Source organism: Drosophila sechellia, chromosome 3R, assembly GCF_004382195.2.
Source record: "Drosophila sechellia strain sech25 chromosome 3R, ASM438219v1, whole genome shotgun sequence".
In the NCBI taxonomy this organism is placed as follows: domain Eukaryota; kingdom Metazoa; phylum Arthropoda; class Insecta; order Diptera; family Drosophilidae; genus Drosophila; species Drosophila sechellia.
Window position 1 is genome coordinate 3,843,925 of NC_045952.1, and position 23,513 is coordinate 3,867,437.

The 23,513-nt window shown below is 41.1% G+C and overlaps 3 protein-coding genes and 1 long non-coding RNA gene across 4 annotated transcripts; 2 read left to right on the forward strand and 2 right to left on the reverse strand.

The window, feature by feature from the left end:
• Positions 1 to 682: 682 nt before the first annotated feature.
• LOC6613889 (protein takeout) lies at positions 683 to 2,417 on the reverse strand. Its single transcript, XM_002038319.2, has 3 exons — positions 2,266 to 2,417; positions 1,450 to 1,544; positions 683 to 1,390 (listed from the first exon to the last, which is right to left on the reverse strand). The coding sequence occupies exons 2-3, from the start codon at positions 1,517 to 1,519 to the stop codon at positions 720 to 722; spliced, it is 741 nt and encodes a 246-aa protein (XP_002038355.1). The 5' UTR covers positions 1,520 to 1,544; positions 2,266 to 2,417; the 3' UTR covers positions 683 to 719.
• A 980-nt stretch (positions 2,418 to 3,397) lies between these two features.
• LOC116801593 lies at positions 3,398 to 6,731 on the forward strand. Its single transcript, XR_004362114.1, has 2 exons — positions 3,398 to 3,545; positions 6,504 to 6,731. It is a non-coding gene; the product is annotated as an uncharacterized LOC116801593 (long non-coding RNA).
• Positions 4,024 to 8,235, reverse strand: LOC6613890 (protein takeout). The gene is made up of 7 exons (XM_002038320.2): positions 8,165 to 8,235; positions 7,763 to 7,841; positions 6,772 to 6,890; positions 6,535 to 6,656; positions 4,530 to 4,663; positions 4,319 to 4,471; positions 4,024 to 4,248 (listed from the first exon to the last, which is right to left on the reverse strand). Exons 2-7 carry the CDS (start codon positions 7,827 to 7,829, stop codon positions 4,094 to 4,096), a joined length of 750 nt encoding a protein of 249 aa, XP_002038356.1. The 5' UTR covers positions 7,830 to 7,841; positions 8,165 to 8,235; the 3' UTR covers positions 4,024 to 4,093.
• Positions 8,236 to 12,227: 3,992 nt separating this feature from the next.
• Positions 12,228 to 15,067, forward strand: LOC6613891. Its single transcript, XM_002038321.2, has 4 exons — positions 12,228 to 12,432; positions 13,845 to 13,954; positions 14,326 to 14,740; positions 14,803 to 15,067. Exons 1-4 carry the CDS (start codon positions 12,369 to 12,371, stop codon positions 14,952 to 14,954), a joined length of 741 nt encoding a protein of 246 aa, XP_002038357.1. The 5' UTR covers positions 12,228 to 12,368; the 3' UTR covers positions 14,955 to 15,067.
• Positions 15,068 to 23,513: the final 8,446 nt, after the last annotated feature.

Sequence of the window (23,513 nt, forward strand, 5' to 3'; positions counted from 1 at the left end):
GTAATACCTTTTATCAGGCAATTCATTAATAATAAAAAACCATTTGTTTTTATTATTTACTATTTTTTTTAATTTTCTACAAGAATAATAAGAATTCTAAAGAATGTCTCTCTTTCTTTCACCCTTCCTTAAAGAACTAGTTACGTCTTAAAATATTAATTATTAGTAAACGCAAAAAAAATGTATGGTAGTTCCAATAATATTTTTAAACTGAAACTACTTAAAATCTCTGTGAATGAAAATCAAATCGACAGTTTTGTATCAAAGTTATGATATCTAAGAATCTAGAAAAGCAAGATAAACCTCGATTATCAGATACCCGTTACTCAAAGTGAAAGGCAGTGCGAGGAGATGAAGATTTGTTAGCTGGAAAGCGGGTTTTGACCATAATGGCCAAAAATTGTATTGTAGAGCAGGATTAGCGTTACAAATCTTCAATACGTATAATAAATAAATAATCAAAACGTTTTTCAAAATCGTGATAGTTATTGGCGGTTTGTGGCCAAGCGCTCAGCTGCTCTCGTTGATACTGAGAAACGAGAGAAATCTGGTAGTCGGGAAATATTCCAATGTATCGTTGTCAAGAGATGGTTTCCTTTGATTCATTCAATTTTAAATCAGAGTAAATTTCTAAAATTTATTGAATATTTAAGGACTAATTATAACAAATCGAGTGTATCACAAGCTTAGATTTAGCCTAACTACAGTTAGCAACAGTATTAGACGGGGAAAAGCTCGCTGTAGGTGAAGTTCTCAAGGATTTTGGTCGTGATGACCAGAAACTTGGCCTCCAGGGCGCGGGCAATCGGTGCGATCAAGTCGTTGGTGAAGACCTCGAAGTTTTGGTTGATCGTGTCATTGATGACATCGCCCAGAACCTTGTCTCCGTTGAAGAGGTTCTCCAGCTTCAGGTTTCCCTTGCCAGTGCGGATCTTCAGGACGAACTCCTTGACATGCAGGTATTCCAGATCATTAACACTCTTTATGTCGTACTGGACGCGCACATAAGCCACGAAGTTGGTGAAGTTTCCAGTGAACGGTCCATTGCCCTTGATCGGCAGTGCCAGAATGTTGCCATTGATCTCGTAGAGCCCATCGCCATGGAGATGGGGCAGAATCAACTCGAAGTCAAAGCGTCGGTTTTGGGTTGAAGCCCGCAGCTTGGTGATCTCAAAGTTGGAGGCGCCCAGGATGTTCAGCTTCTTGGCTTTCACCGTGAGCCCGGCGGATCCATCCAGAATGCTCAGATCTCCAATGTAGAGGGGCTCTAGCGGCGGTACGTTCAGTTCCTTAATGCCCTTTGCCAGATAGGGTCGCAAGTTGTGAACACTGCTCTTCAGGCACTTCGACAGTTCGGGATCGTTGCGATGGCACACCTGGATGTAGTCAGCTGAAGAACAAGGTGGATAAGTATCTTGGCTATACGGATGAAATGTCTTCGTTACTTACGCATATTGCCAGCTGAGATGCATGCTACAAAACAGATCAACAGCGAGGCTACGATGAGTTGGAACTGCATTTTGCGTTTAAGTTTCAATTCGTTGCTGTAAAAAAGGTTTATTTACTATTAGGCAGGAATATACGTTTTATTGACGTCAAAGTTCGTCAGCAGGGGTTCATTAACCAGCAGGCCCACCCCTAAAATGATCCACCACCCATACGAGTATCTATTATCATCCGAAGTGGTTGATTGTAGGCATTACGCAGCTGCGACTCAGTCTAATAAATGGGAGGATCTCCAGACTGCTCAATTACTGTCATTTGCTACCTGTTTTGTTGTCAAGACTGTAATTGATTTTGATTGCGGCTTAATAGTCTTTGCGATTGAGCGTAGGGCTGGTTATAAATAATGCAAGGGGGTATTTTAGGTATTGGAACTGGAATACATTTGGTAAAGCACATTAATACAATAAACTGGGTCAATTTGCTCTAATGAAAACATTTTTAATTGCTCGCTCTGGGTTCCTTAAATAAATTCAAACTGAAATAGATACCTATGAAGAATTATTGAAAATTAGGATAGAAACAACGAGTTGATATAATTTGAATTTAAAAAACAACTGCTTAATAAAAAACTAAAAAAAAATGTATTCAAATTATTTCGATTCGTTTTAGACTGTTTATATTTGATCGATCTCTGTAGCTTTTCGCTTAATCCTTAGGGAGGATTTTCTAAATGGTTTACCCAATTAGGGATTAGGGATGATTTCACGTTTCCGAGATCTAGAGGATTCTCCATAGTTAACCAGCCGTCGTTAAACTTACACAATTCAGAAGAGATTTCAATTGTATTCGTAATTATTTGTTTTGGCACCGATTTGTTATCTTTTTCAAATTAGTCGAAGGCTTCTCCACGTTCTCGAGCTGTCGAAGTCAGGTGTTGTTTTAGTAACCGTCAACGGATCGTACTGAATGCTAAATTGTTGAGACCGGCGTGTTTTATAGCAAAAATGACGCTACGATTTACATGAGAGCTTGGGCAAGCTGTGGACCCGAAAACACACGACGTAGAACTCGCACGCCCCTGCCACGCCCCTCCCCCAGAAATCGCCAGGTAAGCTCGAGCAACTAGAAAGAGATGGCCAGCTGAGAGCGAGAGAGAGAGAGCGACTGGGGGCGAGCAAGACGCTAAGCAGCTACTGTTTAATAATTATAATAAAGGTTGTGGGTTCCATTAATGTATTTCGGCGACCAGCCCAAGCACAAACGCTTGCGGAGTCAGTCGAGCGGGAAAATTGCCAGTTGGCCGGGAAAATGCAGACCGCAGGTCAAGCCGGAAATGGAGGCCCGAAGTGGATCTCCCAGAATCTGCACTGGGAAAAAGGTTCCCCTGCTGGCATTGTCATGATAGCCAATGCTCCAAATGAATCCTTCATACCTCTTACTACTCCTACATGCAACTTCAGCTGACCTGGCAGAGCGGAGCATACACATGTGTTGAATGTGCAGCATATGAGGCCGAACTAAATAAAACTCTCGACCTTTTGCAAAGGGGTTTTCTTCCGAGTGTGGGGTCGGCAGTTAGAGAGGGTCAGAACGTGTGGTTGTTGAGCTCCCCACCAAAACCCGGGGCCCCTGCCTGCCCGGAAGATCGTTCTAGTCGCTACCGTGCCCGGCGTAATTACGCCACGCGAACATCTTTGATGGGGAGTCGTGTGTTGACAACCTGTTAACTCTGAAAATTGTGCTGGCGGATTGCATAATGGCGATCCCCTGGCGAAAAGCTTTCCCTGTCTTCAGATCAGCGAGGAAAGCGTTGGCTGGTTGCCTATGACACGGTTCGATGAGGATGCTGATTGCGGTGCAAAATTGGCGAGGAGCACGCAACTCTGCAGCCAGCCAAAGATCACCTCCCAGCCCCATCCCAGTGATACTCGTAGCTGCGTTAGATAAGTGAGGAGTGCTGAGATGTTTGTTGCTCATTCATAGTTTATTATTCAATCGGATGTGGTAAGCTTCGCGTTGGACATGGAGATTTGTTCCGCCGGGCATTTGGGTATTCAGCGAGCACGTGTAGGCGTTTTGATGGATAATCGAGGGGGAGTGTAAGTTAAGCCCCTTTGCATAACCCTTCTATCCAGGAGGAGGAATATTGAGAATACATTCGTGGTTAGCCAGAGGCAAGGATCTCATCATTGCTTAAAGACGGGAACATAAAATATTGAAAAGGCAGCTGTAATTATGACAATATGTCCACTACTGTTTAGTTGTGAGCACCTAAGTGTACCTCGACTATCAAGAGATGGAGGTAGGTAGTACTAGTAGCTTACTTACCATATCCCAATTATGCTTATACAACATAGTTACTCCTCAAGTAACAGGCATTAAAAACCAACCAGGCCACCTCCTGTTTCATTCTAATCTCTTACCAAGATTCCTCATTCGATCATTCAAAGACCTTGAACTAGCGTTGCAAACCCTAGCATGCGAAGGCAGTTAATGTGCACATTATAATAACTCATATCCCCTTGCCATTCCCCACTGATGGGCCAAATGAGCCATTCAAAGTAAGAGCCATCCATCGTCGATTTACTTGGTATATTTCGCGGAATTGTGTGCAATAAATTAGGTCTTAGACTAGGGAAACTACATTCTAATTCAGGTTGATCCACTCGTCCAGCGGAATCTTGGCGAAAATGCGATCCATGAAGTTGCGGATGACCAGAGTGAGTTTGGTCCTGAGCGCCGGCTTCATTTCCTTGAGCAGCTCCTGGGAGTTGGAGTTGATGAACAGGTTGAGAGCAGCCTCTGTGGAGGACAGTATTATATGATGATAACAATACAAAACATAGTATTTCGGACTACTACTACTACGTACGTATCACCGAGTTGCCGTTGGCGATGTTGTCCACTCCCATTTGGATCTCCTTCACGTTGAAGTCCATCTTGACGGAGTCCGTCGTCAGGTAGGTGCGACCGTCGGGACCCTCGTTGGCCACCGCCTTGAAGTAGATCTTGGCCTTCACTCCCTCTGCGCGATCGAGAGTCATTAGCAGTGCGTTATCCCAGCCCAGAAACCCGGTACCCACCGTACTCCCCCCAGTAGTCGCCGGCTCCGGAGGCCTTCACCAAGATCAGAACACCTGTGGACCGGTACTGCGCCTTGACGCGAATGCGGGGTATCTCGCACGTCAGCTGGAACTGCAGCGAGTCCAAGTCGGAGCTGCAAAAAGACAAGTTGAGATATGAGATATGGATATTGTGGATATTAATGGGCGCCTCTAATGGCAATGACAGTGACAATCTGCGAAGTAATGAGCTTAGCGAAAAACTGCCTTTTCATTGGTTTCACGCGAAGATGAGCCGACTATTTTGTCGTACTTTTCAGCCTTGAAGTTCTCTTTAGTCTAACATTCGATACCAAAGAGATCCAAGCCAAAACGGCTAGACCAGTGGAGCTAGGTGGTACTTCTCGATGATCGAAATCAATATGAGAACCCATACGAGAATTCCGACCCTTCCAATACCCTTCCAACTCATCTAGTAGTAATGGAGTCTCAAGCAGACTGCACGAACATATTGGAGTACCCAAAGTCAGGGTAGCCAGTCAGTGGCCACAGAAATCGAAACCGATACTGGAACCGGCCCAAACAATGCTCTCCACTTAGAGAATCTAGCGTTGGCACACTTATCTGGCTCGTTTCTTGCTCAACGATCTGTGGGCCAGTCGTCTCTGCCCGTGCTGTGTTTATGTCTCTGCCACTCGGATTCTTTTATTTTCGCCAATTGAGAGCCAAGTGTCTGTAGCCAGATTGATGGTCGCCGGCTTAACTGCCTCTGCAGTTGCTATTGTCGGCGGAGTTGGCGTCCCAAATACCGGAAAGCATGGCTAAAAGTGTTCTTGGCTTTGGTGTTGCATAATGCGGGGCACTTAAAACATCAGAGGCCCCCGAGGAGAGTGGGTCAACTTGTTAGAGAGTAGCCTCTCTTATATGTGGGAAAACGCTCGAAAGGCGCAAATGGAGAGCTAACCAGTTTTTAAGATATCATTTAAAAGCATTTTAATTTTTAATTGCTGTTGGCATTAATTTAATTGTGGTTCTTATGAAACCGAGAAACTAAAGGTGCATAAGTAATAAGAGTAAGCTAAGAATACCACAAATGCACTTTTATTGGTCAGCACGAATTCAATTTTTTGACCCAAAACCTTTAATTCGTTGTCTAGTCTAATATCTAGTTATTACCTAAGATAATCATCCCATATGATAGTCATCCCATAACTGCCCACGGTCCACAAAACTCCCAAGAAACTGCATAAGTAGGCTATTACCAATGAAAGCGAATTTCCAGCGAACCACTTTTCCAGATAATCCACGGACCCTAGTTCCCTGATTTCTCATTTAAGCCCATTTGAGAATAAATGCAACCAGCTAAGGTGGGCAAACACCTTGTTGCGGATAATTACGCGTCGAAAATATACTTTAATAAAAACCCCGGGCAAATGCAAATTGGCCTGTGCAAACATAAAACGCTCATGCTAGTTAAGGAACCACTGAAATGCAAATCGGTTATAGCTCAATCGATTTCCCATCGCATCGTGTGCCAAACGTTTTGTCCATAAATCAAGACCATGAGCTACGAGGTATTCACGAGGCTTTGGCAAACCCCGCGTCAAATCATTGCAAACTGCGTTCATTCAAATGAGCCCCCACAATGTTGACAAAATGCTAAGTGGAGATCGCGTGCTGGGGAGGCGGATTGAGTGGCCAACTGACTGATTGACTCACTGACCGATGGACTGGGCAGTTAGGCAAATGAGCAGCAAATTAAATTATAATTACAGGGAATCGAAGTTCTGTATCATGAACTGGCGAGACGGGCCCAGGTACTCAAGACACCAAATGTGCATCCAACCGAATTCGTAAATCGATTGGCTTAGTCACGATTGACTTACATATTTTGATAGACTAATGAAATTAAAGAAAATAATATATATAGCAAACTCCTTAGTATTTCAAGCCCCGACCTTTGATTAATTTCGCAATCTTTGAAACCTTTCATAGCATCTTAGCTGTAAGGATGTGCTCCACTCACCGGATGTTGGTCACTGTGATGTTGCTCACACCGTAGGCCTGAATGTTCCGGAAAAGTGCGCGGTAGCCATCCGGACCACTACCCAACACTATGCCGATTTCATCAATCATCACGGGTTCGATCTGTCGGGGGAAATAAGTTATGTAGCCATTAGGGTAAGAATAAAACTATCTTTATGTGCAAATTTTCAAAGTTCAGTGGCTTGTTGTCTGGAATCTAAGCTTATTTTCAGCTCACCTCGTAGATGTCCAACTCCGGCACTCCCTTCTGCAGGTAGTGCACCAGCTTGTTGCCACTTTCGCGAAGGCATTCGTTTATCTGGGCCTCGTCCCGCGGGCACTGTTGCAGGTAGTAGGCTGGAAAGGTCAATTCGAGGGGTGGTCAGACAATGGGTGCATTTCACATAAAGTGGTCTGTATGTGTGATGTTTTGCCTGGTCATGAATGTCATTGTCTCATCACCGAGAGGAAATTAATCAACAGGGCTCACAATGAAAATGAAGATTCGCTTTCCTCCCGTAATTGCGATTCCCAGGTCCCAGGTGAATGCGTCAGTTGACGTGGGTTCAAGTTCACAATTACCTTGCCTTGTGAGATCACAACGATCGTTGCGAACATGTTCGGGCTGAACTATGAATTGGGATGCGATGGGGTGGGACAAAACCGGCGACAGGTTTATGGCCGGGTTAATTATCGCAGTTGTGGTGGGGAGGGATGTGTGAAAACTAATAATAATGACGGGTTTCAGGGAATTTTTCCCAAACTTTCATGTGATTGTGCCCTGAATGTGAGTTAGAAACCTCTTGTGATTGGTACAGGCCATTTCTTAGAATTGTGGCACAATCGGAGCACTTGAACGTAGAGTTTTTAGAGGCTAGCCGGCAAAGTACTGAATCAAGGTCAAGCCCATCAAGTGGGATCTTTATGGAACCGGGTAAGTGACTGCAAAGCCAGAACTATAAACCGGGGTTATCGTGGCCATCAATTGCCATTCTGGAACCTACTCGACCAGATCCGTAGCACGTCGACTTTCTTTGTTGCCGGAGCACGTCTTTTGGGGGTGGGCAATAGCCGTTGCCAAATGCATGGGCCACTTGGGCCAAGTTGGTCGGTGGACGTGTCCAAGGACCGGCTGGAAAGTCAAAGTCGGCGCCGCAAGTGGCGTAACATAGAAAGCGCGGCCAAATAGGTATCACTTATCACACTTAGAGTATTTGATCACTACTTACGCTGCTCCTGGGCAAAAGTGGCGCCCAACAAGGCGACGAGCACGATGATGGCAATCTTTCCGCTCATTTTTCGGTTCGTCTGCATGAAAGTACAAGTAAACGGAAGTTGGCTTAGATGGGCGCTGTGTTTCACTTTTCTAGTTTCGTAATTTATTAGCAGCTTTTGGATATAGATATGCTAATTTCGCCCGCGCTCTTTACGAGCGAAAGTGAAAAAGTCGGGATAGAATTTAAAGCGCCCAAGTACGAGCTGCGATTGGGTTTCACTTTGGGGCCGAAATTCTTTCATTGGTCGCGGGCTGGAAGTGGGTCACGCAGCCAGTCCCAACCAGTTCACTGTTTGTTCTTGAATAAAGAATCCGACTGTCTGCTGTCTTCTGCTTTCTTCGCCTCTGCGCTTACTTTGCGTCCAACTTTCACGCGACTCGGCTGAGGAATGAGCTCGGCCTGCGTTGGTCCAAGCCATTTTAACCAGCCAGAAGCTCGAAAGCGCCGGCGAAAATGCAGCGAAAGAGCTGGCGAAGGGAAACCGAGCAACAGGCCTTCTTGCCACACCCCAGAAATCGGCGGGGCAGGCAGTCCGTCGGCGTTTTCATCGCTGTTCGCTGCAATATGCTGGGAACTTTAGCTTTGAGTTCCATATAACATATATACCAGCATTTAGAGTCTGGATTTAGATGGATGTATATGAAATGGAATATCCCTGCTCTTAGTACCCGCTAAGTAATAGTAATATACCCTTAAGCTACCTTAAACTAAATCAACTCACCTCGATTTTTCGCTGTGTACATTTGCGGGTAGTAATTTTGCCCGAAGGTTAAGTGTAAAGGGTCTCTGACTCGGAGCCAACCTCCCACAGCCGCGATTGCAGCCTGGTAATGAGGCTGTCATGAATCATCCGAGCGACTTGCCATCATTAGCGGTTCTACAAGCCGGGATTAGCCCAGTATAGCGATGTATCTCTTTGTTCTGCTGCCTTTCAGCCCTTTGTGGGCCGCACTTCTACTTGTGGCCAAAAGGTCAAGCCGTGCGATTAGAACCACGAGCTTTCCAAGAGGCGGGTGGCAAATCGGCTATGGGCACTCATCATCCATCCATCCATCCATTCATCCATCCATAACAAAGCATGCACTGAGCCAGTCGCAGAGTGTGTTAACCCTAATAATTCAGAAACGTGTATTTGCTCAGCGCGTCGAGGTATTGATGGTATGGAGATGGTATGGAGACTTGCCCCCAAACGAAATGCAATTGTCTTTCAAAACCTTTCGGGGATCTTTGGGAACGATTCCGGTTATTGACCATTGTCTGTTTTGCATTTAAATTGTAAGCTGGAGGTGGAAGGGCCTCGTGATTCGTGAGGGAGTGCTCCAAATACAACTTATAACTTACTTGGATTGATTTATACGTTTGTAGTCATATATAATCATATAAGATTATAATTTAATTATGTGCTGAACGCTTACGAGCAAATCATTTCTCATGCGTTTAACTATCGTTTAACTAACATGTAGATAATTACTTACTCTAAGAGTATATGGCACGAAGTATTACCTTCTACGCCCAATTGAGCATATTGATGAAAAGCAGGTGTTAAAAATGTATTGCTAAACGTCGGAAGAGTAAATAATATTATTTTATTTTTATTAGTCTTTATTTTATTATTTAAAATTATACATTTATAATAGGCATTAAATGTGTATCAGATTTTTTTTTTTAATTCTTATGTTGTCACACTGTAACTTATATTTATTTCTCATCAAAGAAAATGGAACGCCAAAAAAGACCAATAATGAGTCAAGCACAGAATGGCCATGACTGTGTACAGTGGTGGCAGTATGCCAACTTGGTGCGCCCTTCACTGTGAGTGTGGCGCCTAAAAGTATGCAGTGGAAATGAGTTTCTTGAAAGAATTTGAGTTTGTCGTGCAATTACACATTTTACACTAGTTAGTTTGTGTCCTAGAATATAGTCCACTACAATTTAGCAACCAAGAGAATTACATTAGGGTTAAATTTCTAGAGCACTTGTCTTTATATATGCATTTATTGTGATTTCAAGATTATTAACTATGTGCCAGTTTAAATTTCTAAATTTCAGTTTAATATTCTAGATTACTTTTTACTATAACCATCTCACCGTTAAAACGAGTGACCTCGTCAACAATTTAAAAGTAATATAATATTTGTGGTATTCCTTCTATATGTTACAGATGAAATAGCTAATAACCTAAATCTTTTGTCTAGGGAAAGTGATAGAATGTGGCCTGCGAGTTTAGTTGTTATTAAAATTGCCAGGCCAACTATTGCGCAATTCTGATGCTGTGATAATACTAAGAATACTAACAATATAGCAGCGAATTGGTTTATAAATATGCCCAACAAATTTGCGCTTCAGAAAGCAGGGTAGATGCAGAACAGCAGACCCCACCAGTTTGCCAGCTCCACTGGACTGCGTGTGGAGATTCGCACCCAAGGTGAAGGTGGATTGGTGACTGGGTCAACATCCACGTTTAGGAAAACCACTCGACTGTGAATGCAGTCGCAAGAGTCGTCCAGTCCCTTTGCTCCGTTTGGTCGGTTGAATGACACGTTTCTGGGTCACAAGGAAGCTGAATCTTAATCAAGTCCGAATTGAAAGTGGTTCCGAGTGGAGTCTGGAAGTGTCTGGGATAACTGGTTTGCTGGTGGATTGCGTTGATCTAAGTTCCCGCGAAGTGGGTTTACTATCGATGAGAATGAGCGGAATGAGTGGAATTTGCCATAGGTTTTGGTGACATCTTCTGAGCTCACCCCAACACCACTCCACATATGCTTAGTCACTTGGATAATTAAGGCATTCGTATGGCCAAGTGAGATAATTAGTGAGGTTGGGAATCGCTGAGAACAACAATTCGGAAATAAAACAATGAGACTTTGAATGTATTCTGCTTCCTCCTCTTCGCATTTCACTAAGCGCTGTCATTATTCGCAGCCGTCTTTTGTGAAGACACATTTACACACTGAGATGTGTGTATAATAACCACCTCTACCCGCATTCAGAGCCACATAGACGTGACAACGGGCTATAGAATCGGCCCAGAGGCCTTTGTATGACAAATAAGACTTCCCATCGAGTTCCCCGATACTTCCCCATTACTCTATTTGTTTGTGTTCAGGGCCATTGTAAACAGTTTAAGAGTTCAGTATGTTCCGATCGCAGGGCAAAGTGTGATGCCATAGTTCTCCGCCATCCTAAGTACCTGGCACACAGAGAGAAAATATGGATGAGTAAGCTGGTTGCCAACTGCCTGGCTTGTTAATGAATCCCAGTTGGTGGCTCTTCCTGTTGAACTTTCGATTAGCAGTTATGGAATCCCATTCAGACCGGTATATCAAGAACCCAGTGGATCTATGCTGGAACCCGTTCAGTTGAGTAGCTCACGAATAATTCATACGAGGCGCGAGGAAAGTGATGAACAACAGGTAATAGTATTTTTAGTTCTCCATCTGAACTATGCATTTAAATGCACTGCTTATAAGCAAACATGCTACAGATCCAGGTGAGTCAGTGGGTAGTTGGCAGTTGGCTGGCTAGTAAACAACCAATCACCTGGGCTGTGAGTTCAATTAACACACTGAATGGTATTAGTCGGCAAACATGAAAGAATGGATAAGAATTCTATAATTAAGAGCTCTGGCTGAAAGAAGTCCGAGTAGCATAAAGTATTAGATATTAGATATCCCTGATATAGATTTCAAATTGAGGGGTATTTCGCTGAACAGGGTACTCCAAAAGTCAGGGCTATCTGATTTCTGTTCTCGCCGTATAAGCACACAACTATTATCTCACTCTAATGGACAATTAAAGCGCCACACACATTTTTAATTAGTGACGGAGACATTTTCACGAAAACAGGTAAACGCGGCTCGCCTCGTTACGGTTTTAAGACTCGAATTCGATGTATCCCAAGGTTTTTTGGAATAAAAGGAAGCGACTCGCTTGCTGCGTTTTATGGCACTCAAAGTGCTGTCTCTTAAAAGATAAATAGGTTTGTTCCGCGACTATTTCATTCTGAATTAGAAGCAATTAGAAGCTATCCATTTCTTTCGCAGGCCGCGATCAGGGTTCGCTCGGCCGAAGGTTGGCCAAATGTGCAGTTTATCTGCACCTCTGCAGGCAGGTGATTGCGAAAATAGAGTTGCCTAATTGCTTTTATGCCACTCGACAAGTGGGCAAACAAACCGAAATCTTGCACAGAAGCCAAGAAGACAGCTTTACATTCGGTCAGTCAGTCAGTCAGTCACCCATGCAGATTCCAACTCTATATATATGTATATATATATATATGTATCTGCCCAGATCGGCAGACTCTAGGTTCTCTGCCGACGTCGACGGCGGGATGGAGATCGGCTTGGTTTGCATCTCGTTTCTGCGATCTGCGATCTGCAGCTTTGGGGCTTTAAAATCGACTATCGACCGGCAAGCAGCTCGCAGTTTAAGTTCTCAGCTTCGCGTCGACGGACGTTCGAGCACTCCACCCGCAGAAAGTTGATAGCTTTAGTTTCCGACTTCGTTGCGTGCTGCTGCAGATTGAGATTGAGATAGCCGGAAGTGGTTCTTGAGTGAAATGAATAAAGCGGTGTGCCTAGTAATCGCGATCCAAGCGCTGTGGATGGTGCAGGCCGAGACCCGTAAGTTGTCTCTCTTAAGCGGTGGTGGTGGTGAAAATGATTAGTGAAAAGATTAGTACTGCCAACTAGTATCCGCTGGATAATAGTGTTGCCATGATTGGCCTGTTAATGCAAGGAGACTTTGATCTATTGTTATTAGTTTGAAGATGAATGACTAACAGTCTGACCTAACGAAGTGCAGTAAATACAACAAATTACTCAGGCAGATGATTACAAATTGTTTTGGGAGAATATTTAAAAATGCACATTATTGTTAGGTGACCTGAAAAACGTAGCTATTCGACGCAGTTCGTTCTCAGCTTTTTATATAATTGAATAATTTTCCTCAACTTTACGATCCATTGATCATTAAGGAAACCCCAGATTTTGTACAAATTACCTGATTGGATTTGTGTGCTTATATTAAGTATATATAAAGTATAAATTGCCAAGAGGTCTTAGTTGTAGTCGCATTCTATTCGTGTAAGGTGGAATTAGCACTTTCGTTGGCTTTTCGCACTCGCTGTGTGGAGTGTTTGCGAAATGCAATCACATCTTCTGGAATATGTCAAATGTCAAGTTTACCTCCTCCCCCCCCCCCCCACTCGACGGGGTGCTAATTGCGTGAGGCGACATGGTTTTGTTAGGCAAATGCAAGAAAGAAAACAAAAGTCAAGTTGGCAAAACAAAAGGGGGGCAAACGGCCGGCATTTCGGCCAATGAGTCTCCGCCGAACTTTGCTTCCGCATCGCAGTCGCAACGCTGAGCACACAAATGTAAGCACTCAAAATACGGACTGTGAACCAAATCCATACTTAATTAACGGCTCGCCGTGGCCGTTGGTCAGCCTTCAACTTGAAATCTTAATCGCTGCCGCTGCAGCTCGCCTTGCCGGCGAATGGCGCTAATGGAACTGCCCAGGCGCCAAGTCAGCGTTAATGATAAACCAGCTATTCATAAATAATAGTCGCTCTGGCCACGAATGTGTGTCATGTGCCACAGAATTGCGGCCCAACAGGTTCTAGACGTGCACTCTGTGGCAGCCTTGCCATCGAAACTAAGCCGAGCCGACTCGAGATCTTGATTTTGATCTCAATCGGACTTGGAGGCCACTGTGGTGGCATCGCGATTGCACTGAGCCAGTCTGCAGAGTCCAAGAACTCTACAGGAATTGAATCGGCTGGTGGTGTTGATCTTCCGTTTTGTTGGCACTTCTGAGTGTTTTCTTCCGGCTGCGCTGAAAAACATTACAAATCAATGAATTTTTGATATTTTTATTTGTTTTTATCACCTCCTACCATCTTGTTTGCTAATTTCCAGCAAACAAAATCTATTTGTTTGTTTTTTAAACTCATAAAATGAGAACATTAAGGGGTGACGACTTATGCCCTATGATCATAAAAAACTAAACATTCTTTCCTTATTTTTTACAGCACCCTATATCAAACAATGTCATAGGAACGACCCGAAATTGGTGGACTGTTTTATCGGAGCCATTGAACACCTAAAGCCATATTTGGCCAATGGCATTCCTGATATTCAGGTGAGTGACTTTTCTCCTATGAGTGCCAGAGGTGATTTCTTTGAAAACTTGTTTTGGGTTGCGTAAGAGCAGCTCGAATGAAAGTCACTGTGACTGTCGTCGCACTTGCATAATGAGTGTTTTCGCGGGAAAATCCGACGTTCACTCTCCGCACAGTGGTGCAATGATCACATTTTCCCATTTAAAGGTCATTCAGCACATTGCGCCTCGAGGTTCATTTATTTTATTCTGAACCAACTTTGTTGTAAGGGTGAATCCCACCGAATCACATGATGTGATGATGAATTTATGATAATTGCACACACTCTAGTCAAACCCCAAATTTTACGTTTGCAATACGCGCTTAATCCCACTGTCTCGTCTCTTGACAGCTGCCTTCTGTGGAGCCCTTTAAGATGGACACCCTTGCCCTGCAGCTAACAGAGGGTCCCCAGGGGTATAAGATCACGCTGAAGAACATGGAGGCCTTCGGGGCGAGCAACTTCAAGGTGACATCCCTGAAACTGAGCGAAGGAAGCGAGCCCTTCAAGGCGAAGATCGTGATGCCCAAGCTAAAGATTGAGGCTAAATACACGAGCTCCGGGGTCCTCCTGATCCTGCCAGCCTCCGGAGGTGGAGACTTCCATGCTAACTTCGAGGGTGTGAGCGCCGACCTCACAGGAAAGACATCCATTCACGCTTCCAAGGGCGCCAACTACCTCCACATCGATGCTCTCAGCTTGGTTCTGGATGTGAAGGATGTGAAAATGAGCATCTCAGGTGCCTTCAACAACAACCGGATTCTGCGTAGGTGTCCACTTAATTCCCTGCCAAAATCTGAGATTACAACATCGCTTCTTATTCCACAGTGGAGGCCACCAATCTGTTTCTGCGGGAAAACTCTCAAGTCGTTTTGGAGGCTATGCAGGCTCAATTACAGAAAAAATTGGCTAGCGAGTTCGGCAAACTCGCCAACCAGCTCCTGAAGAACGTTCCTGTAGAGCAATTCTACGTGGACTAGGCCTTAGCCCCTTAGATTGTAGTTCGTTAGTCATAGGATATATGTATTTAACTGTAAATTACACTTCAATGCTATGAACCAAGTATTAAATTGTACATGTATATGGTGTAAAATCTGCGCATTTGTCTGGGAGAAAAAGACCCTAAATTCCGATGATAATAAGACTCGTAATTATGCAAGGTCGCAAGGATGCCCAACACACAAAAGTAAATAAGACCAAAGCAATGTTAATGGAATATTTCTTTGTATGAATTTTTATTATTTGTATGTATATTATTTGTATGAATAAAAAATTCTTTAATACATATAGAAATTTGCAATGGAAAATGCTTTTAGAGCAGATCAAATGCAGATACCAAATTTACTTCTCCTGCTGAATATTCTTAAATTTTCATCAACTTTACAACGCCGTAACATAAGAAATCTTTGCATATACAAAAATCTACTATTAACTCTGCCGGAAAATTGAAATATTTGCTTAAGAAAATTGGTTATAATGTGCTATCTAATGAATAGAAGTTCAATTTTCTTAATATGTTGTTCAGATGCGGATTAGATTGTCCATGTACTAATTTATCAGTATAATCTGTATAGTTAGTTAATATCCATATTTTAGCTTGAGTTAATAGTATATATATAAAAAAATAACGGAAAAAAGGTCTTAGTTTTCTATTTTTTGATATTGGCAATTTGTTAGCTAAAACCTGCTCCTATTTAAATAAAAATAAAAAATATATACAAATTCAAACTTAATGTTTAAAGGATCATTCACCCTTCAGGCAGATACAAATTTATTAGTTTTGCATATAAAACTAAATTTTATTATTAATTATTTATTTAAATAAATCAAAAGGCGCATCGGAACAATTTGATGATATTTCTGTTGATACATTTACCATACATATTTTGTAATTTAAATAAAGTGTTTTCCGTGCTTCAGTTATATATATGATTTTTATTCGTAAATTTTACAGTAATTGTATAAATAGATTTGTTAAAGCAAATGTACACACATAATTATCAACAGGAATATATTTGGATGCAATGAGATTGAATGGAATGGTATTTAATGGAATGAGCTTGCCATTAATATGGATGACCCGGGTTCGAAATGCTATGCGAAATCCTGTGGAAAAATATAATAAATTACTGGAAAATATATACGGAAATATATTTTGGTCAAAAACTGTGGTGGCGTTGCAAGTATATAAAAAATATACTGAAACAAATTATGATGAACATGAACAATACTTCAATTACGAGCTGTAGATGGCGTTAAACGCATTATACGCAAATGGATTTGTGGACTGGATAGTAAGTAGATGTGGTACAGAGTCGATGGAAACGGATAAGTGGGCTTCTAGTTCGAAATATGATATACGGACTTAAAAAGGTCGATTGTTACAACTATGAATTTAATGCAGTTCAGACAAAAAAGCCTTCAAAGTTAAATAGAATCATATTTTTAACTCAATAACGGTATGCTGCAAAATGTTACTTTAACGTTTTGTACCTTAATTTTTCCACTTTACATACAAAAAACTGAAATCAAGAAACGGGTCCGATAGAAATATTAATCGTGCAACTTCCTAGTAAATACAAATAACAAGTAACTGTGGCCATTTCGCCTTTTAGACAATAAACATTTTATTAAATTTACGTGAAAATTACACACGTCGCTTTCTGAATATGTATAATTGACATTCATTTCGAGAGCATACTTTTCGGATATTCGTTTATATATATATTTTTGTTAAAGCGTTTTTAAAAAATCATACAAATTACCGAGAACCCATTTAAAAAAGAAAAGGACATACTTGCAAATAGTTTTGAAAAATTTAAAAGTCACTGGTGATCGAAAATAGAAAAACATTGCTATTTTCTTACTTTGAACTCTTATATATCCTTGCATAAAAAAATTTTTTCGTTCTCGAGCCTTGTAGTCAATTCATTTATTGACCCATATCGGTGTAACGTTTTTCTAGTACAGTGTTAATTAAAAAATTTATTTTAGCTGAATATTTAGATAAATTTTCTTGCTGAGCAAAACTGAACAATTGGTTCGAACTTCAACTGCCATTCGAATTCTAAAATGCCAATATTTTTTGTGGACAATTTGGGTATGCTATTCTTTTTTTCGAAAATTTCAAATATTGAATTGAAAGCAGTTCAAATAGTGGAATTAAAACTAAGCCAGAGGGTTTTCGTGTTCAGCCTTTTTTCATTTTGATATTTGAACTGAAAGAAGTTCATATACTGGGATTAAAACTATGATAGGAAAAGGGTTTTTGTTCCCAGTATTTTTTAAACACTTTGATATTTGGGATGAAAGTAGTTCAAATACTGGGATTAAAACTATGTAGAGAAATAATGTTTTTTTTTGTTTCTAGCGTGAAAAAGATGGCGTGATATACATTTATCATGGCTGCATAAGTCTGGAGCGATTCAACGAAGTCTGCCATAGATGGCGTTGTATTGAGTCTGGTTAATAGTACTTGGAACAATGGTTGTTGAGCGTTGCAACACTGCTTGTATTCTCTTTTGGTCAAAAACTCGTATTTACTGGTGTGTACCCATAGATGGCGTGAAGCGCATAATATATTATGCCAGCGTAGTAATTGACATTATTATGGAAATGAATGTAACATACATTTTGAACGAAACTCGGCTCGTGTTTACCATTTAAGATCATACGGTCACAGTATCGCCGATTGAAAGACTGACATTTCTTTAGCTACATGTAGAGTAAGAGGGTGTATTCCTTTACAATTATGTAGCATTTATACATTTATTCTTCATCAGGATTACTAATCAATCGATCTGGTTGACTGTTTACGCTTTAGTGCTGCTAGTTAAGTACCTAATTGAATGCGAATATTTGTAGAGAATATTTGGAGAGTATCTGTAAGAGAGTTACAAATATGAAAAGGGAGATTTAACGACAAACACAGAAACTCTGGCTGATGACAGGGCAGCTAGTGCGTGTCTGTGTCAAAGGTGATAACAGTATCCATTTCTTTCATTCTTTCATCCATTTCTTTCAGTTAGTAGCGATCAGCAGAGAGTTGTGAAGTACGAACTTCAAGCTAACTTGTTAAACACAGGAAGAGGCGTTAGAATGCTCTTTGCTTTTTACGGGTGTCCACAGTGTGAAAGACATCCCAAAGACTTTATAATAAAAGATTTGATTGATCCTTGGCCAGACTCTGTCAAAATCGTGCGGATGTCGATAAGGGCAGCTACTGCGTAATTCCATTGCATCTTGAAATGTTGACACATGTATTATATCGAAATAATCTAGGGTTTTCGCATAACAATCCTCAAATAGGGATATACTATTTCATATCTGTCTGTTTTGGGCGATAGAGTATAAGTATGCCTCTGCAACCTGCAGACTAATTGCAAAGTCTTGGTATAAACTTATGTGTGCCAAATATGTACATAGATTAAGAGTATTGTAGCAATTAAAACCCTACCAATACAATAAATGATTGGGTATAACTTAGCGTCAATACATTGTGACACTTTGTCATAATAAATATATAAGTTAACACAATCACCAAACAGAAGAAATATAGTCGTAAGCCTCAAGTGTTTAGATCGAGCTTTACCTATAAGAAACGGTACCTTGTTAAGCTTTAGAGATAAGAACTCTTGCTATACTTAAGTCAGTCGATTTTGGGAGATTAGAAGCGTCGGTCATCGCCACGTACATACAATTCGTCTCATTAAGTGCAGACCGCACAAGCCCTGTTATAATTATAAACCTACACTAATAAATATATTGAAAATACTCAAAACGATAATTGGCGCCCAAACGGATATAAAACCTACGATAACTGAATAATTATAAATAAATAACAAAAGGAGGATCCGGAGACAAAACCAGCGGCATTGGATAATCAACTCTAACCAAAAAAATAAAATTTCCTGATTACATAAAATATAATAAGATAATAATTACATAAAATATAATAATAAATATAATTACTAAGACCATCTACCTTAAAATTGTTTGTTAAGCACTATTATTATATTGTAAGTATAACGCTTATTGAACGAATTAAAAATATCAATACCTTTTTATTACACAACTTATGCAAAGAGTATTGATAATAAAAATACATGAGTGACAGTGATAACTTTTTAGACAAACTCGTGTCAAGCTTAGATAAATGGTCAGCGCACCAGGCAAGTAGGCAAAACAGTGCAAAAAATAATAAGTCATCAGATAATTGGTGGTCGAAAACAAATACAACTAGCGAAATGGAATTTGAAGCTCAGTTAAAAGCGATCGTAGAGAGTGCTGTTGCCGGCGCGCTCGCAGTCCAAAAACAATCATTTGAAAATCAATTGCAGGAGATGAATGAGCGAATCGGGAAATTAACAGTGAACACCCCAGAGGTGGAAACTTATGTAGATGCTGAAATTAGACCAGGTGTTTTCTGTAACGAGCCTCTAGATATAGTTAAATCTCTGCCAGATTTTGAGGGCAAAAGTGAAACATATGTGTCGTGGAGAAAAGCGGCTCATGTCGCTTTTAAAGTTTTTGAAGACTACGAAGGAAGTTCAACATTTTACCAAGCTCTTGGTATTATGCGAAATAAAATAAAAGGTCCAGCGAATACAGTATTGGCTTCTTTTAATACTCCGTTACATTTCAAAGCAATGATCAGCCGTCTTGATTTCACATATTCTGACAAAAGGCCGGTCTACCTAATCGAACAAGAGCTATCAACTTTTCGACAGGGAGACATGACTCTTACTGAATTCTACGATGAAGTCGAGAAAAAACTGACCCTACTTACCAACAAGACAATAATGACATTTGATAGTGCTTTGGCGATGTCACCTAATGAAAAGTACAGGGCGGACGCGTTACGTGTATTTGTAACCGGAGCTAAGAAATCGTTGAGCGACATTCTTTTTGCAAAAGGTCCAAAAGATTTACCAACTGCTCTCGCTTTAGCGCAAGAGGTCGAGTCGAACCATGAGCGTTACCAATTCGCCCTTATTTATTCTAAAAATATTGGAGACAGGGGTCAGAAAACCGAACAAAAGCACAGCGATAGGGATAGAAATTCAATCATGCCCATGCAAACTAAAAACCCATATTTTAGCAAGCGCCAGGTGCATACTTTTGATAACCAGGAAAGACAAGATCCAGACCAGTTAACAAATCCTGATGTATCCATGCGATCTAGAAGAACTGGAAATTTTGGACAAGCTCCATTTCCGACTCAGGGAAATATTTTGCCATCCCAACAACAAAATTCTTGGCCATCTCAACAACAATATTCTTGGCCATCCCAACAACAAAATTCATTTTCAATACAAAATCAATTCGCATCGCAACCCCAACAGCAAAACACAAGTCAGGCTCAGGGACATGTTGGTTATGCGCAAGCATCAAAAAGACCAACGAGTGGCAGTGCAAGGTTTACAGGGCCAAAACAGCAGAGGATCAACCACTTACCTCATGAGAAAGGTCAATGGGAGGAAGACACAGACGGTTATCGAAAGGAGGCAGAAGCGGAGGTTGATGATTATGAGGACGAACTAGTGAATTACGATCATGTTCATTTTTTAGCCACAAATCCCTGCTACCGTACATAGAAAGAGAGATAGCAGGGAGAACCATAAAACTTTTGATTGACACCGGGGCTTCGAAAAATTACATACAGCCCCTCCCTGAATTAAAAAACATAATGCCGGTACAAAATAAATTCACGGTAAAATCGCTTCATGGTTGCAACACCGTCAAACAGAAATGCTTTATTAAGCTATTTAACACATCTGTTCAATTCTTTATTCTTCCAAGTCTCTCTAGTTTTGACGCAATGCAATGCTAGATTTTAAGAACAAAACGTTGAATATCAACAATGAAATGGAATCTATTCAGTTTTTGAGATGTGACAGCGTAAATTTCACCAACATAGAGAATATAGTGGTTCCAAATCAGATATCTAATAAATTCCATACAATGCTTCGAAACCGAGCACTGCCGTATAATACCAACATTGTTGCTACAATACGTACTGAGGATGACTATCCGATTTACTCAAAACTCTATCCGTAATAAGGAGACAAATGCTTTGTTAAAGGACGGAATTATCAGGCCCTCGTCGTCACCTTACAACAATCCGGTTTGGGTAGTCGATAAAAAAGGTACAGATGAAAACGGAAATACTAAGAAAAGGTTGGTTATAGATTTTAGAAAACTAAATTTAAAAACAATCGACGACAAGTACCCTATACCAAACGTAGTATCCATCTTGTCAAATTTGGGAAAGGCCAGGTTCTTTACAACCCTTGACCTTAAATCGGGGTTTCACCAAATTCTGCTCGCAGAAAAGGATAGGGAGAAAACTGCCTTTTCAGTAGGAAATGGAAAGTACGAGTTTTGCCGTTTGCCGTTTGGCTTGAAAAATGCCCCAAGTATTTTTCAACGTGCTATTGATGATGTTCTTAGGGACCGTATAGGAAAGTCATGTTATGTTTACGTCGATGACGTAATAATATTTTCAAACGGAATTGAGGACCACGTAAACGACGTTGCTTGGGTACTAGACAGACTGTCTGAAGCAAACATGAGGGTTTCTAAAGAGAAATCGTTTTTCTTCAAGGAAAGCGTCGAGTATCTCGGATTTATGGTGTCAAGTGGAGGTATCACAACCAGTCCTAGCAAAGTAGAGGCTATTCAGAAATATAATCAACCTACTAATCTGTTTAGTGTTCGATCGTTTTTAGGGCTAGCAAGTTATTACCGCTGCTTTATTAAGGACTTCGCCTCTATTGCTAGACCACTCACTGACATTCTGAAGGGTGAAAACGGAAAAGTTTCCGCAAGTCAGTCTAAAAAGATACAAATTTCTTTCGATGAAAGACAATGTTCTGCTTTTGAGAAGCTTAAAAATGTTCTTGTCTCCGAAAATGTAATGTTATTGTATCCCGATTATAAAAAAGCCTTTGACTTAACAACAGACGCTTCGGCTTTTGGCCTGGGGGCAGTCTTATCACAGGATGGCAAGCCTGTTACAATGATTTCGAGAACTTTACAGGATAGAGAACTTAATTTCGCAACAAATGAACGAGAACTTTTGGCCATCGTTTGGGCTTTAAAGTCTCTTAGGAACTATCTATATGGTGTCAAAAACTTAAACATTTATACAGATCACCAACCGTTAACTTACGCTGTGTCAGATAGGAATCCAAATGCAAAAATCAAGAGATGGAAGGCGTTTATAGACGAACATAATGCTAAAATTTTCTATAAACTTGGCAAGGAGAACTATGTTGCCGATGCACTATCCAGGCAGGCTATTCATGTCCTAGAGGACGAAGCCCGGTCAGACATTGCAACAATACAAAATACGAAATTTCATTGACTTTTACAATCGAAACTATCGACAAGCCGGTTAACTGTTTTAGAAACCAAATTGTAATAGATGAGGGCACCGCAGACTCAACTCGAACTTTTGTTATTTTCGGAAGCAAGACAAGGCATCTAATACAATTTCTAGACAAAGAGACCTTAATCGGATGAATTCGTGATCTGGTTAAGCCGGATGTAGTGAATGCGATACACTGCGAATTACCTGTACTAGCTTTCATTCAAAACAGTCTTGTAAATGAGTTTCCAACAACGACCTTCCGACACACTATGAAAATGGTTAGCGACATTTGTAATCAAACTGAGCAACGGGAAATAGTGTCTTTGGAACACAACAGAGCGCATAGGGCAGCACAGGAGAATGTAAAACAAATTCTTCAACACTACTTTTTCCCTAAGATGTCACAAATAGCCGCTACCTTTGTTGCTAACTGCTTGGTTTGTCAAAAGGCCAAATACGACCGCCATCCGCAAAAGCAAGTCCTCGGCAGAACACCTATTCCGTCACATGTAGGCGAGACATTGCATATTGATATATTTTCTACGGACAGGAAGTACTTTTTGACATGTATTGACAAACATTCCAAATTCGCTATTGTGCAACCAATCGGCTCTCGAACGATAACTGATTTGGAACCTGCAATTATGCAACTAATGAACTTTTATCCCCATTCAAAGACAATATTTAGTGACAATGAACCGTCCATAAATTCCGAGTCAATCAAGTCACTTTTGAAAAATCGTTTCAATGTTGACATAGCGAACGCACCTCCACTTCATAGTACCTCAAACGGACAGGTTGAAAGGTTTCACAGCACGCTTTTAGAAATAGCTCAATGCTTGAAACTTGGCAGTGGAATGAATGATACAGTCAACCTTATTCTTCAGGCAACAATAGAATACAATAAGACGGTGCACTCAGTCACCAATAGAAGACCGATCGACATTATTCATTCAACTCCTCCCGAATTGGCTAACGAGATAGTAGAAATGGTTAACGAAGCTCAGGAAAAACAGCTAAGAAGAGAAAATGTAACAAGACGAGACAGAACCTTTGAAGTGGGAGAAACCGTCATGGTAAAACAAAACAATCGTTTGGGAAATAAACTAACCCCGCGGTATAGGGAAGAACTAATCGAAGCAGACCTCGGGACAACGGTCCTCAT